Genomic DNA, 15,337 nt, shown 5'->3' on the forward strand with positions numbered 1-15,337 from the left:
AGATGAACATCTGTATCTAACAACTAGTTTTTCTTTAGCAATTAGAATGATCTAACAGTCTCTAACAAATGAAAGTCTAGCATCTAGCATATCTGTTCCTTTAAATCATGTTTTCTCTTGTATACTAAGGTGAATAGATAATTTGGTATGGTTTTAGTGTTGCCCAAATTTTCCTAAGTTGGGTTCTTTTCTGTTAATTGAATAATATACTGCTGTTGAAATGACATATCATATTTTCTGAATGATAATGACAATATTCTTTTAACAGTTTGAAAAAAAGGTCTACAGAAAGCCATTTTTAACAGGGGTAGGATACATAAAACATTCAGAGAGCTAATTCTACTTCCAGAAAGTCAAGAGTATGTCCTCAAAATGATTAACCGTATGATGTAGTGTTGTCCTTTTCTGTGCTATGATTGGTAACAAAACAGAAATGACAGTTGGATCAAAATGTGTAATATAGTCTGATGCTGATTGCATCATATACATCATCTTAGGCTTAAGATTACAGATTTAAAAAAACCCATAGGAAAGACATTTGTTACTAAATGAGGGTGTGTTACCTTTTATTTCATGTTGGCTTGCTTCTCGTCTTCTCTCTAGTTCTTTTCTATCATAATTCAATCTTTTCAAGCACATAATTCCATATTGTAAACTTGTTCTATTTTTAGAAAGAAGAAAACACATTAAGTTGCATCAGCAGATGAGGAATACTCTATTATTAATTTTGGTCAACTCTACTTTCTAGAAGAGCCCATTTGTCAATTACATCCACAATAGCAGTCTTCAGTTAGGAAATTTTAAATTTACAACTATCTCAAGAATAAAATATTTCTAAAACATAGACAAATTTGAACAATAGGCTATTCATAATTTTGAAAATAATTAGACACAGTTATCCATATTTCTACACATATCCATATGTATGCACACATACCTATAGTTATCCAGACAGACATGATTCTTTCTTCAATATAGTATTTTCTACAGCACTTTGTTTTCAAATTAGTGTTTTATTCCTTCATAAAGTACTTAATATCTCTCTTCAAAGACAGAAATAACTTTATAGGAAATCAATGATTATTTGACTGATTAAAAAAAGAATGAATTAAGTAGTAAGGCAGGGTACAGAATATGAACAAGTACACAACCATACCAGGACCAAGTGTAGAAAAGAAATGTCAGAGTCGGCAGAGATTCTATGGAGAAGGTGATATGGAAAAGAAAATATCATGGCATTCAGAAGAGTGGGATGCAAGGAATGCTGGGCTACCACTGGACATTATATACTATACAACCGGACTGTGGATTAAATTTCAGAGATGTGGTAATATTGAGACACACTATGTAGAGCTAAAATTCAGCTAAGAATGAGTAGGAAATTACAGTCCAATGTGAGAAATCTGGATTGCCAAAGGAAGACTTCCATTCCATATATGAGATGCATCCTGGGAGAATTTTCAGAGGAGGAAAAGGTGATAATAAAAGGACTTCTTGATGTTTTTGTTTTGCTTAGGTAAGAATGATCTCATGGCATGTATGACATAGGGAAATGGTGATCCTAGGAGATAGAAGAAAATTAAGTGCTTACAGCAGTAACTTTGAAAAGGAAACCTCACAGATGCCCAGAGGGAAGAAATAATAAAATTAGAGTTAGTAACAATAGATTGAGTATTATTAGGAATAAAGATTATAGAAGGTTATGATAGGAAAAATCAAAGGACTTCTAGGTTTAAAGTAATTATCATTGAATATCATTAATTTCTTAAAATTATTTTCAGGCATGTACACCAGACAGTCTATATTATCTATATCTATCTGTCGCTCTCTCTCTCATATATATATGATATATATATATATATATATATATATATATATATATATATGAGTATACATTTCTAAGTTGTGTATTTTAATAACAATGTGACACAAACAACTGAAATCCTAGAAAATCATGAATGTATGTCTCCCTATATGCATATTTCAAAACTTTTACCCTCATCATCCAGAATGTGACTATATTTATTTGGAGATGGGACCTTTAGAAGGCAGACAATTTAAATGATGTCATCAAGCAGACACTAATCTATTTTCCTTGTTTTAAATTTATTTACTTATTTTTATTACATACACAGTGTTCTGTCTGCATATTTGCCTACATGCCAGAAGAGGGACCCATATCTCAGGATAGATGGTTGTGAGGCACCATGTGGTTGCTGGGACTTGAACTCAGTAGCAGTCAGTGCTCTTAACTTCTGAGCCATCTCTCCAGCCCCTGAATCTATTTTTCTAAGAATAAATAATTTGGAAAATCACTGACAGTGGAAGCACTTACTGAGGAAAGACTAAATGTAGATACACAGAGATAATGGGAGAACTCCAAACAAATAGGCCTGTCCATACCTTGACCTTTGCCTCCACCACCTAGAGGCTACCAGGCTACAACATAGTATTTTACAAACAGTATCATTTATCATAAGCCCTTGTAAGGCTCATGGAAGATAAATAATCTGAATAAGTTTTGTCCCATATTCTCATGTTGATAATCTCACAGATTTTAAATAATACATCCAGTAACAGTTTTTCAAAAATTTATATGCTAGTAACCCAAAATATGAACTTTTATGTAAGAACAAAAAGCACACTTATGTCCCTCATAGAAAATTTTTTCCCATTTTTCCTTAGTATGTCTTTAAGTAACATAGTTTATAACCACATAACTTTGTAAACGTTGAAACTGCAAATATTCAGTTATTCTTCATACATTTTTTCTTTTGTTCTTTGATATTTTTTCATTTTATGTGTGAAATGCATGTGTGTATATCATGTACATGCTTGATACCCATGTAGGTCAGAAGAGGGCAACAGGTAAATTGGAACTAGTCTTTATGATGGTTGTGACACACTATGTAGATGTTGGGGATTGAATCTTAGTCTTCTGCAAGAGCAACAAGTGTTATTAACCAATAAGCCATCTCTCTACCCCATAAGTATTTCTCTAATATAAAACGAAAAATAATTTTAAAAAATCCAATCAAGGAAAACAAAAGTGTACACTATGAGAATAACTCATATATGCACCTTTGCATAAACTTCAGGCATATCACATAAGCTTAGCTCTCCACTAGCAAACTCTTCAATCTGCTACTATAGCCCTTGTTGCAAGTAGATGACACAGACCACTCATTGGGAAACATTTTCTTTCTACTGTCCTTCTATTTTGTATTAGTTAGCTCCGCATTTTTTTATGGTTTCACCCTCATCATTTTTTTTTCTGAAAACGTACCGATGGAAACTATCCACCATTTTTAAATGGACACGAAGATCTTTCTTGGTAAGGTGGTCTAACATTCGTGCGTCAACCAAGCATTCCATAAAGTAACTTCTGTACTGAGGCAGGCCGAGGCTGGGAAGCCATTCATTTCCAATCCACTCGTGGTTCATATCTCCATAAGCCAGGGTCTGCAGAAAGACCGGACACTGGAATTGTTTTATAGCAGTCAAGTTTCTTAACCAATAAAAGGAGATGGTAAATGGAGGACATTAGCAATTACTATAACTGAAATTTCATGATTGTGATACAGGTGTCAGCAAAACCAGAGATAATCTTTAACCTGAATGTATTTTATTTACTTTAGCACAAAACAAACTCTGAGCAATTTGTTAGAACATTTGCCTTGTAAAAATAAATTTCCTTGTGTATTTTAAAACAATAAATTTTGTACAAATATGTGTCTTGTTAATAGTAAAAACCAACATAGAGCTAGAGGGATGAGGGTGATTTGTGTTTTAGGCCTAAAGAGTCCATACTGGTTGAATTCTTTGTATTTCTTTTATTTTTAAAGTATTGCACCATTTCCCACTATCAATGGTCCGATTGCTATTGTCCCTGTGTCATAGCAAACCCTAATGTGAAACAGAAACCTCAGTAAATAAAGAAGGATAAGGGTGAAAGACAGAATTCTAACAAAATGGCCAGCATTTTGTTTTGGAGAAAATGGTATATTGAGCATCTATTCGGTCTCTGGAAGAATCCTTGAGCAGAAATCAGTCAATTTAGACTATGTGTGTAAAGAAGGCTTGGTCAAAAACTAAGACAGATAGGTTAATTCTTTTTTGTAATGTAAGACTTGATCTTGCCATATGATATTCAAACAGGTAAAATAAAAAGTCATATCAACTCTCATTACTCAACTCAATTGTTATAAAAGGATCATTCTTTTTGGAGGATATTAATTTAAAGGATGCCTGTTATTATTTAAAGGATACTACTTTTAGAGAGTTGTCTACTTAGTGAATAATTTTGCTATGAATTCACAGTTCTAATTATGTGGTGTAAATATAGCAAAAATCAAGATCTTCTTATAAGAATTATGAAATTGGATTTGGTTTCAAGATTGATTATGACCCTTTGCTATGGCATGTTTAAATACAAATCTGTATAAAGGTACCAAATTTTGCTTACTTTCTCAATTTATTCTCTCACTTATCCAACTTATAGAAATGCTGAAGGAAGTGCATACTATTTTTTTGCACACACAGGCTTACTTAATATAAATTTCTGTCTCCTGTGATGGGTTTAATAATGGGGATTGTCCTCATCTTACACTTGCTGTACTAGCACCTGCCACTCTCGCTCCAACCCCCAAACACTACACATGACACCTTATAGCATGCGGGACAATGCTTTACCAAAAGTCTCTGTAAGACTTCCCAGAGATCCCAATTGTATGATTATATGTATGGTTATATATATTACACACTAATTTCAGAGAAATGTAAGTTATAGATCCATCTTTGGAGGTAGAATGAAAAATTACCCAATTACATATACCAATTTTGAAATGATAATCACCTTGGTTACAAAACATAGTGTATAATGATACACCTATAATACTAAGTATAATACTGATTTAGGTATATATAGCAGACTAATTACTAAGATAAGTGATGCTTTCAAATATTATGACCCATAGTAATCTCCTAATTTATATCACATATTTTACTATGTCTTAAAGCATATGAGTTTCCTACCTGGGCCCAGCTTCCTTCCTCAGATTCTTTCTGGGTTAGCAGCAGGAAGTGATTAATAAAGCAGGTAGAGATACATTAAATTCAAGTGAATATTAAAAAAATTCTACCAGAAGAATAATTGTAATATTAAGTATCATGACATAAGCAGACATGCATATACTTACACCCATTCAATTCCTCAATAGAGTTTTAATTACCTCTCATTTAAATATACATAAGACATACTGGAGTTTATGAAATTTGTAAAAATTTGATCTGGCTATTTTTGATTTTACATAAATTTTCAAATTTAGTACAAACATAATTATATGTGCCTATATATAATACAGAAAGACTACAGACCTTAATGAAGTGAGGTATAGAAATTAATGAAGTGAATAACTGTATCTTAATGTCAAAGCTTAGGCACAAACATACCCCAAAACAGCCAACCAAGAAACAGAAGAAAGTATGCTACTAAAAATGCAATTTAGCATGCGACTTTTCATTGCCACATTTACACCATCACACTCTAGGTAATCAAAATTTCTAATGAGAGTTAAAGTGAAAGTACTTTAAAATGAAGTTGCTAGAGGTACTATACATGGTGTGTCCAACTTTGATCCTTCCATTGTAAAATGACTTTGGAAAACATCAAAAACATCACATTTTTAAGGCTGTTGATTAGAATCCTTGATTTCATTTTGAACTGTGCTTTTAAAAAACCAAATGAATTCAGCACTTTAATATTTTTATCCTCATAAGTCTACTTGTATAGCCCAAGAAATACATAATTACATTAAGAGTGAAGATTCAATGTAAGCTTTTATACAACTGTTTAAGTTTGATTTAGTAACAAACATTCCTGTAACCATGCTCAGCACCAAGAGGTATCAACTATCAAAATTTCCAGTGTTCTTAAGTTTTACTAAATTATTACTGTTGGCATATTACAAGAATAGACCATAGATGCTTAGGATTAAAAGCACATGTCAATCTAACATCATTTCATTTTAAATTGTCAAACAAGCATACTAAAGGAAATATATAACCAAAGTATCAGTTATCTTTGTGTATAGCTATCTAACACACCCAATTTCTTTCGTTTATTCTCTATCAATTCCTTTTTTTTTCTACATATAAATACTTTTGTTTGGGCTCAACAGAGCTTTGAAGACTAACCGTTTTTGCTGGAGCTGCAAGATTTTCCATTTCTTCATGGGTCACCCAGACATTGCCTGAAGGCTAGTGAGGAATCCAAAGGAAGCAGCATCATCCATGGAAGGGAACAAGGATAGAGAGAAAGGAGGCACCTCTGTCAGTCAACATCATTTCATACACATCACTCCAGCTCAACACATGCATTGTTAGTCTACACCCTGGAATCCATTTTTAATTTACTCAAGGGACTAATCAGGCAGGGACATGCTGTGGCAGTAATGTTTGTAATAGTTCTTTGGCTATTAAACAAAAAGTGCTTTTGTAAAACTTCGAGTTCCAAGAGAGTGCAATCACCAGGTTCACCTTTGTAAAATGGCAAACTAACTATAAAATAATGTAACTTTCCCCTTTTATTTTTAATGTGATGACCCAATATATTAGTTGTTTATCAAGGGAATTTCATTCACATGCTTTTATTCTTCAGTGGTCCTGGGGAAACAGTAAATTGACCATCACAGAAAACCTGTTAATCCCATATACTGTTTAGAAAACAGCTTCAGCTTTTCCAGGTGTTTTTTGGTTTGTTTTTGTTTTTTTTTTTTTTTGTTTTGTTTTTAATTCAATAGATGTGTTCTTCCCTGAGTTCTGGGAGAGGAAAAAGACCTGAAACATTATTTTGAGATACTGTTGATTTGGGAAAATGTATTTTTCAGCTTCATCAACACTGTCACATTCACAAACACTCATTTCCTTATTATTCAGCTGTATCTTATAACCATTGGTTGTGGATTGAATTTGAAAAGTCTTCCGTGGGCTTGTGTGTTTGAACACCTAGTCTCCAAACGGAGACAGACAGAGTTGAGGAAGGTTGTGGAACCTTTAGGAGGTAGAACTTCATTGGTAAACTGAGACACTGTGGCCAGGACTTGAGGTTCACTTCTATCTACAAGTGCTTCCTGAGTCTGGGGATGTAGCTGATCTGCTTCTTGTTCCTGCCACCATGTTTCCCTGCCTGCTGCTGTGTCTTCCCCACCCCAGTGGACTTTATCCCTGTGAAAGTGTGGGGCAAAGTAAATCTTTCTCTTTTAATTTACCTTGTCAGCACCAGGAGGTCAACTAAGACACCACTGAAATATGCTTTTCTTGTGTGTGCAAGTTAAGAGCTTTGCCTCAGCAGCACACCCATACCATGGCAGAGAAACACAGAATAAATTGAAATTTTCTCTAGTGGCCTATTCTTTTTGGAAGTCTCTCCTTTCTTTTCTAGCCAAAGAATCTGGTATTAGCTCTACATACAAAATAATCAATAGTTTCAATTTCAGATCTACTTATTAGGAATCATAATATTATATTTAAGGTTCCTTTCACTTCAAATCAAATTTCACATTTTTTCCAGGAAATCTATATGTCATGTTCTCCATGTCATGAAACTTATTAGGTTATTGTTTTGGAAGGAGCAGCAAAGACAAGGTACAGATATCACAAGCTACTCATGGAACTTTCTACACTTCACCTAATACTATGTTTGACTTTCTTTATGCATAATGAATAATGTATTTTTGTATAATTTTAGAAGTAATTATATGGGGGGGGCGTCTAGGCCCTGCTCCAAATGATATTACCGACTTTGAAGATCCCACATGGAAGGCCTTACACTCTCTGGGGAGCAGAAAGGGGGTGGGATAGGGAGTCAGTGGGGGGTAGGGGAGGAAGGGAGGGAGAGGGAATTGAGATTGACATGTAAAAGAAGCTTGTTTCTAATTTAAATAAAAAGTTCCCCATAAAAGACAAAAAGGGGCTGAATATCATATATATCCACAGAATTCTCATTTTTAACTGCTTCAGAATTTAGATACAGCCAATTTTCTCTATAAAATGAAACACACACTTATGAAACAGATTTACAATACAAAAGCCACTCATATCATTGAAAGTCTGATGTGTGTAGCTTTGCCATTGATTCTGAATCCAAATAATGATGGTCTTACTCTCCCATAAGAGCCTTGACCAGTATTATCTCTTAATGGAGCAAAACTCTTCCACAGGTTTTCTGAAATCTTGTACTTTGCAGTATGCAAAGTATTCTGAAATTGGCTAGACTCTAGAAGCTCTGGTTGTATAATCAACTTTACTTACAAAATAAGCATAATTCCAGGGCAATTTGTGAAAATGTGATGGCCAAGCTTTCGGGAGTTGCATGTTAAGAAGTTAAGAACCTACATTTCACGTGAAAGTTTCCTGTCTTAAAATGTGCTTTTCTTTTTTTCTCTTGTGTGTTTTTAGATGGAGTTCCTACACCACACTCACACACACTCTGTCTCATACAGGTGGGTGCAGTGTCAGATCAAGGTGTTGGTTATGTTCCTCCATTCCTTTCTATCCTGATCCTATGTGGCACAGACCTTCCCTAAACATGAGGTTTGAGCCTTCTTGGTGTGGTTGGAGGTCAGAAAACTCCAAAGATTCACCTCTCTGTGGCCATGCGAGGAGGTTAAACTTGTGCAGGATTCCTGGTTCGAATGTGAGTGCTTGGATCATGGTTCTTGAACACATGATTACACAGTGAGCACACTTAAACACTGATCCATCTTTCCAGGCCAGGATACCTATTTTTTTAGAACATTTTTTTTGCAGCATAATTTTGTGAAATAAACCACGAAATAGCTTCTCTACTACCGTCCACTGAGGCAAATGGTATATGGGAATTGGAGTTTTTGATGGTTTCTTCGTTGACAGTATCTCTAAAGTCATTCCTGGCAGGTATCTCACTAAATATTCTAGGCTGACATTGAGTTCATAAAGCTCGCCTGCCTCTGTCTCCTGAGTCCTGAGATTAAATGCATGGACTACCATTTCAGAATAACTGAGGTTTTAATGGGTTTATTCAGTAATCTACTCTACATCTAATAAGCAAATTAGTCAATCAATTTACTTTCTTCCTTGTAGCTTCAGAGGACACAGTTCTCATATGAGCATCAGTTAGGTGTTCAAGAGAGGAGTAGAACAACTCATCTAGGAGGCTATGAACAACCAAAAGAATCTTGGGCCTCAAAAGCAATATTGAACAACATACCAATAATGGTTTGGGCAAGAATAGGACAAACATCAAAGAAACTGTGGCTCTCTGAGAAGTTTACTGCCATAGCAGTTTATGCTCAATTCCCAAATGTATGTGATCCACAGAACAGGATTTATTAGCTGTTGTTGGGGAATATTATTTTAAGGTGTGTGCAGCTGAGCATGCAGGTCTGTACACAAGTGTGTGCTCTCCTTGCCTTGCTTCCCCCTTTATGTGCAGATGGGTTAGAATACTTATAAACTATTACCTAGTGAAAGTTGGGAGTGAATTTCCTAAAGGATGTTATAACTTCTAGTCCTTACCTAATTAAGTCATTCAGGAAAGAGCTATGGCAGAAAAATAAATATTACATTAACTAAAAGAATAACTCACAACAGTGAATCAGGAGAAATAATTATTTCTCTGGCTGTCAAAATTATAAGAAGTCAAACAGCAGATCTCAGAATATTTCTACATCTTATCTTGATCAAAGTAAATTTTGTTATTAATCTCAGTCATTTTGATGTATTACTGTTCACTTTATACGTGAATTACAAAGTAAAGTAACTTAAAATTTACTATTTAAATCTTCTGGAACCAGGGCTGAAGAGATGGCTCAGAGATTAAGAGCAGTCTTCCAGAGGTTCTGAGTTCAATTCCCAGAAACCACTTGGTGGCTCACAACCATCTATATTGGGATACATGCAGATAGAGCACTTACACAAAAGCAATTCTGGAAATATCTTAAAATTGTGTATGTTTGTGGGCACATGTGTGTGCAGCTGAGCATGAAGGTCTGTACTCAAGTATGTAGAAGACCATGTTTATGTTAGGAATCGTCCTCTCTCACTCTTCTATCTTATTCAGTTTTCACTCAATCAAACCCACATGCCAGTGATTTGGATTACTGTCTTCCTAGCTCCTGGTATATTTTTTAATACAATTTTATGCGAGAATTTTGTTTTATAAAGCAAATGACATTTGAAATGTAAATGGGAAAATTATTTCATGAAGATGTAGTGTAAGGTAGAAAAATAAATGCAGAAGAGTAATTTTAAAAGAAACCCAACTTTACTTGACATATGCATTTTGAGTCAGTAGATTGCTTAATGCACACAAGCCCTATGATGAAAGAGCTGAAAATCATTAGCAAAAAGACAGCCACCCCTTTAATTCAACGGGAACACAGAAAACTTTCTGAAAAGCTCAGACAGCTACTAGAAAACATTAAACCATTAAGTTTACTAGTGATTTTAAAAGTTTAAGCATAAGTAAGGAGATAATCAGTGGCTAAGATAGGACAAATGGCAACACAATTTGTCAGTTCATTTGTGAAGAAAATAAATTGTCCATATACAATTATTTCTGTGAATATGAACACATTTTATGCAGTAATATTTGTACATATTTAATACATGCTGGAATTATTAAGTGAATTAAATGTATACTAGTAAATGATGTTTATATATCATTTCTATAAAGAAGAGATGCAATGATTACTTTAATATTTTAATACTTGAAGAATATATTTATGCCATATTATTAATTTTGAAAGGAAACCACACAGCCATGTGTATTATAATAAGGGAAAAGAACAAACAAGTCCATATTAAAAATTTAATGAAAAGTTAATACTAATTTTTCCAGTAAGATTTATTATTTAAAAGATTATTATTTCCCATACTCTTCTTCATCTCACATGTAGGAATTAAACAATTTCAGCTAATGCTGAACTCACTACTCAACATGTCTTCTGTATTTTCTTCCTTTTTTTTGGGAACTCAGAGGCATATACAGTTCACATCCTCTGTATAGCTGGGAAGCATGTCCTATGCAATGATTGTGTTTGGGTCTCTCTCTCTCTCTCTCTCTCTCTCTCTCTCTCTCTCTCTCTCTCTCTCTCTCTCTCTCTGTGTGTGTGTGTGTGTGTGTGTGTGGTGTCTCTGTAAACATGCTTGGATTATATGTACACATCTATATAGATATATACATGTGCAAGTAGAAGCCAGATTTGTCATTAGGTGTCTTCAGTTCTACTTAACTGTAGTAGAGTCTCTTGCCAAACTATGAACTTTGAGGTTCAGGTAGTTTCCCTTCCCAACTCCTATGTTTGCCTCCCAGTACAGGGCTTACAGGTGTGCCAAAATCTTACCCAGTGTTGGTGTTTTCACCTGGGTCTGAGGATCTAAATTCCTATCCTCAAGCTCACATGGCAAAAACTTTATCCACTGAAACATTTTTCAGCTCTGCAATGGTTATGATTTAGGAGAATACTTAGAATAATTGCAATTTACTTGATAATACTTCTAAGGCCTGGGGCAAACATTGGTATTATTCATGTTTAGTCTAGTCAAAGATAAGTCAAGAAAAGAAATCTTTTTAAAATACCTTTAAGTGTACCCAAAATGTTAATGCATGGTAGGAAAGAAATCCAGATTTCAGGGTATTTAACAGAAAATTTGTCAGGAACAGTAAGTGAAAGGTGTGCTGGGGAGGTCTTCTGACCCCAAAGTGGGAAAAGTGTTCTAGGGAAAACAACAAAAACAACAACAAAATAAACTGTTGAGGCCAACTGCAGCTAAATTCTGATTATCTCTAGCATTCCTCATTTTCATCTCCTTTTGAAAAAGGTTAGTGTAGTTTTATTTTTAATCTGTAACTTAACTTGCTTCAAGGGAAACATCTCAGGGGAAAATGTTCTTTTTACAAAACATTTTCCTCTAAGAAAGGGACTTGCAACTTTAAGAAATAAGATAGTATATTCTATTTTTTTTTAACCTGGAAGTTGGAAATTTGACTGTTCTGATTTTTTGCAGGATTTGAAAGGAGAATCCTAAAAATAGTAAACCTGGGGATCTTTCAACTTGAGAGGAAAATCTAAACTCTCATTTAAACGCTAGCTTCAAAGTCCATCTTCATTTCAGCTTTCAAGTCTGATAGAAATCAGAACTCCTCGATTGAAAACCTATTCAAAGTAGCAGCGAGGTTAATGAAGAGCAAGCCGCATCTCTTTAAAATAACTCATGCTGATACTGAAATGTGTGCTTTCACATTTTGCTCTCTGGGTTTAGGCTGCTATGACTTCAGTCTCCAGGGAAGGAGGGGTGCACATGGACTCACAGTGCGCGATGTTGGAGGAGCTGAAGGACTTGTGAGGGAAACCATCTCCTGGATGGCCAGTCTGAGCTTCAAGCGATGCAGCGGGTTGCTGATTCCAATCTCTCTTTGGATTTCAGTGTCCGACAAAGCCGACATGATGGCACCACTTTTCACATTGGCTCTGCATGCTGCCACGTACCACGCAGGCATTCCCAACCAGAGCTGTTATGTTGGGAAAAAATGCAGAGGTTAGAATAATCTTAGTTATTATCTGTTGAGTCTTCAGTACAAATTAACTGGATTTTAAAATCTTCTGTGAAAAACACCTCTGGGCATGTGTGTGAAGAAATTACCAGAAAGGTATAACTGAGCAAGACAGATTACCCTGAATGTGGTAGAGCAACCCATGGGTGGCAGTTTAAGAATGAATAAAAACCAGTAAGTAAGTTGAACACTGGCATTTTCTTTTTCTGCTTCCTGGTTGATGGTGGAATGGACCAGCTGCTTCGCAGTCCCACCATTATATGTAATGTCCATTCAAGCCTCCCTGCCTTCATTTCTATAAATGACTGGGAGCCCAAAGAAATCCTTCCTTCTTTTAGTTGCTTTTGTTAGTTATTTTTTCATGTCAACATGAAAATTAAAGCATCATTTTAATGTCTTTTATGTCCTCTAGGTATTGGATATTATTTTGCATATAGAAATTTATTTGCTGTCAACAACTCCATAAGATAAATGTTATTATCTTTGGCTAGAGAGATAGATATATAAAGGCATTGAGTATATGTTACAAACAACAATTAGGTAGTAATTAATGTGAATTGTTAGATAAAGCAATTCACCAAAGCAGGAACCTTAGCCCAAACAAAATTTCCTCTGAAGTACTTGCATATAACCTGTAAAACTACTGAGATAATGCATCCTTGTTTGGAATAACTTGTAATTCAGGAGTAGATAACTGATGCAGACATCTACCTTTCTATATATCCTACAACATAATAAGTCTATAATGGGAAAGAGACCAGGAACAGAATGCCAAATCTGAGTGAGTTTGGCTTGAGTTGTGGTTGAAATCAAACACAGGATATAAGGTATAATATAGTTATTGTATGGCCCATGCTGAGTTCCAGAAGGGGAAGAACTCTAATATTAGCCTTATATTGACAATGACACTAGAGGTTACAGATGACTGAGCATCACTCTTCGCTCATAAACTAAAACTCTTTAAGATAAATCTATATCTTCACTCATCCCTAACGATCTCCTAGCCATCACCTGAGATGTTTGAATTTCCACCCTGGTTAGCAATACACAAATGTTGCCAATCCATTGTTACAAGTGTCATCTGTGATTAGACACTGAAGAGTTTTGATGTGGATGAATGATGAGGGAGGGAGTAGATTGCCTCCTACACTTCATTCTGTATAGACTGTGCACACCAGGAGGAGGTAAAAGGTAAGCGCCCCATTCATGGTCGCAGCATGCTTGTTCATCTTGATTATTCTACTTTGTGATTTCAGTCACATTAGGAAACACATTAGGAGCAACTTCAGCACCCAGCATATGTTTAATTAGTTCTGGGTTGGTTGGCTGTCATTTCCCAGCACTTTAGTGTCAGTACATCTATTTTGTTTTCTAATCTGAAGGATTTGTGCATCCCTTGCCAAAATAGCAACTAACCCTCTGTCAAACAATAGCTCATCTTATTGTAATGACATCTGAACAAAGAATCCCTGTCATTGCTGAGGTGTGATTTCTTAAATCTTTCCTCTAGTACTCCAGGTTATTTTGTTCTTTTTTCTTTTTTTTTGACATAGTAACATAAATGATAGGTTTGAAGAGGTTACTTTACAATTAATTACTTTGAAAGAATATAACAAAATCAAAAGTCAGGTTTATTTCAGGAAGTCCAAGAAAAAAACATAAAAATCATATTTTTATATCTAAACGTCTAAGTGAACATTTTGAAAGCAAAATTAGCTTTAGTTTTTCTTATTTGATATTTACTTATCTGAATATGATATAATGATAATATTACTTTTTAACCCTAAATTGTTTTAATGTATGCTATTGTCTTGGCTGGGCAAGAAAATTCTCAATTTCCCCCGCTACCCCCACCCACACACATCAGCTTTCCTAGATGCTGGGACTGGACCACCTAGGAGAAGTGAGTGCAAAGTTCAATCTGTGCTACTGGTGTGAAACATGGAACCAACATGAGGTCAAATATGCCTCCCTCACTGGTAGAGTGCTGTCCTCCGCTGTGGTCAAAAATAGTTTGATTTTCAACAGCGTTGTATTGTAAAGGAAACATTGAACACTGTTCATGTTATATCAAGCAAAAAATTTAATTAATAAACTTTATATCATAAGGTAACCTGAATGCTTATGTGATTTAGACAAAGGAGGAAACATTGATCTCAGCTTTCACCTTATTCACAACTGTCTAAATTTGGCTGGTCCATAGCCATTTTAGAAAGGAATTATAAACAAATGAAGAACATTCCAGACAATTCATTAGCATTTAGTTCAGTGTGAAAGGAAGTTGCTTTTGTTTTTTGTTTTATTTCTTTCTTTCTGATGAAGGCTGATGGACAGGAAACTGATATTTCCTCAAAACCTCCAAAACATGGCAGTAATTATTTATTCTCCTATTCTAGTACACATGAAGAGGACAGAATACTGGGACTCTCCTGTTTACACCATTGCATGTTTTGTTCTGTCCCAACACAAGAAAGAACCCATGCTATCTCAATAGTCACAAGTCCATAAACATGTATGTGTTTCCATTATGAAAAGTTACATTATTCAAGGAAGCTGTGATTTCAGATATTAGTCTTATCTATCTCCAAATAATCAAATTAGCAATGATTGACTTAAGCTAAGTCTTTGGCTTCCTTTGCTTACCTCCAGCCAAGCAACCACAGTGGGTCCATCCCACTGGGCAAAAGGTAATCCTTTTCTACGAGCTTCTTCAAGGAGTTCATGCCTGAAGTACAGCAAAGA

At 35.0% G+C, this 15,337-nt stretch overlaps 1 protein-coding gene across 9 annotated transcripts in view; it reads right to left on the reverse strand.

The window, feature by feature from the left end:
* Nucleotides 1–15,337, reverse strand: part of LOC100752430 (liprin-alpha-2) — a 438,469-nt gene that overhangs the window by 17,851 nt on the left and 405,281 nt on the right. For 8 of the 9 annotated variants that reach the window (XM_035450810.1, XM_035450815.1, XM_035450808.1 and 5 more), the window contains 5 exons: nt 15,239–15,320; nt 12,353–12,553; nt 6,196–6,258; nt 3,287–3,480; nt 564–661 (listed from right to left, as the gene is read on the reverse strand). In XM_035450810.1, coding sequence (XP_035306701.1) covers nt 564–661; nt 3,287–3,480; nt 6,196–6,258; nt 12,353–12,553; nt 15,239–15,320 — 638 coding nt within the window. The remainder of the gene's footprint in view (nt 1–563; nt 662–3,286; nt 3,481–6,195; nt 6,259–12,352; nt 12,554–15,238; nt 15,321–15,337) is intronic. The other variant, XM_027392475.2, reaches the window with a different exon arrangement.

The sequence above is a fragment of the Cricetulus griseus genome (assembly GCF_003668045.3).
Source record: "Cricetulus griseus strain 17A/GY chromosome 1 unlocalized genomic scaffold, alternate assembly CriGri-PICRH-1.0 chr1_0, whole genome shotgun sequence".
NCBI classification, from domain to species: Eukaryota; Metazoa; Chordata; class Mammalia; order Rodentia; family Cricetidae; genus Cricetulus; species Cricetulus griseus.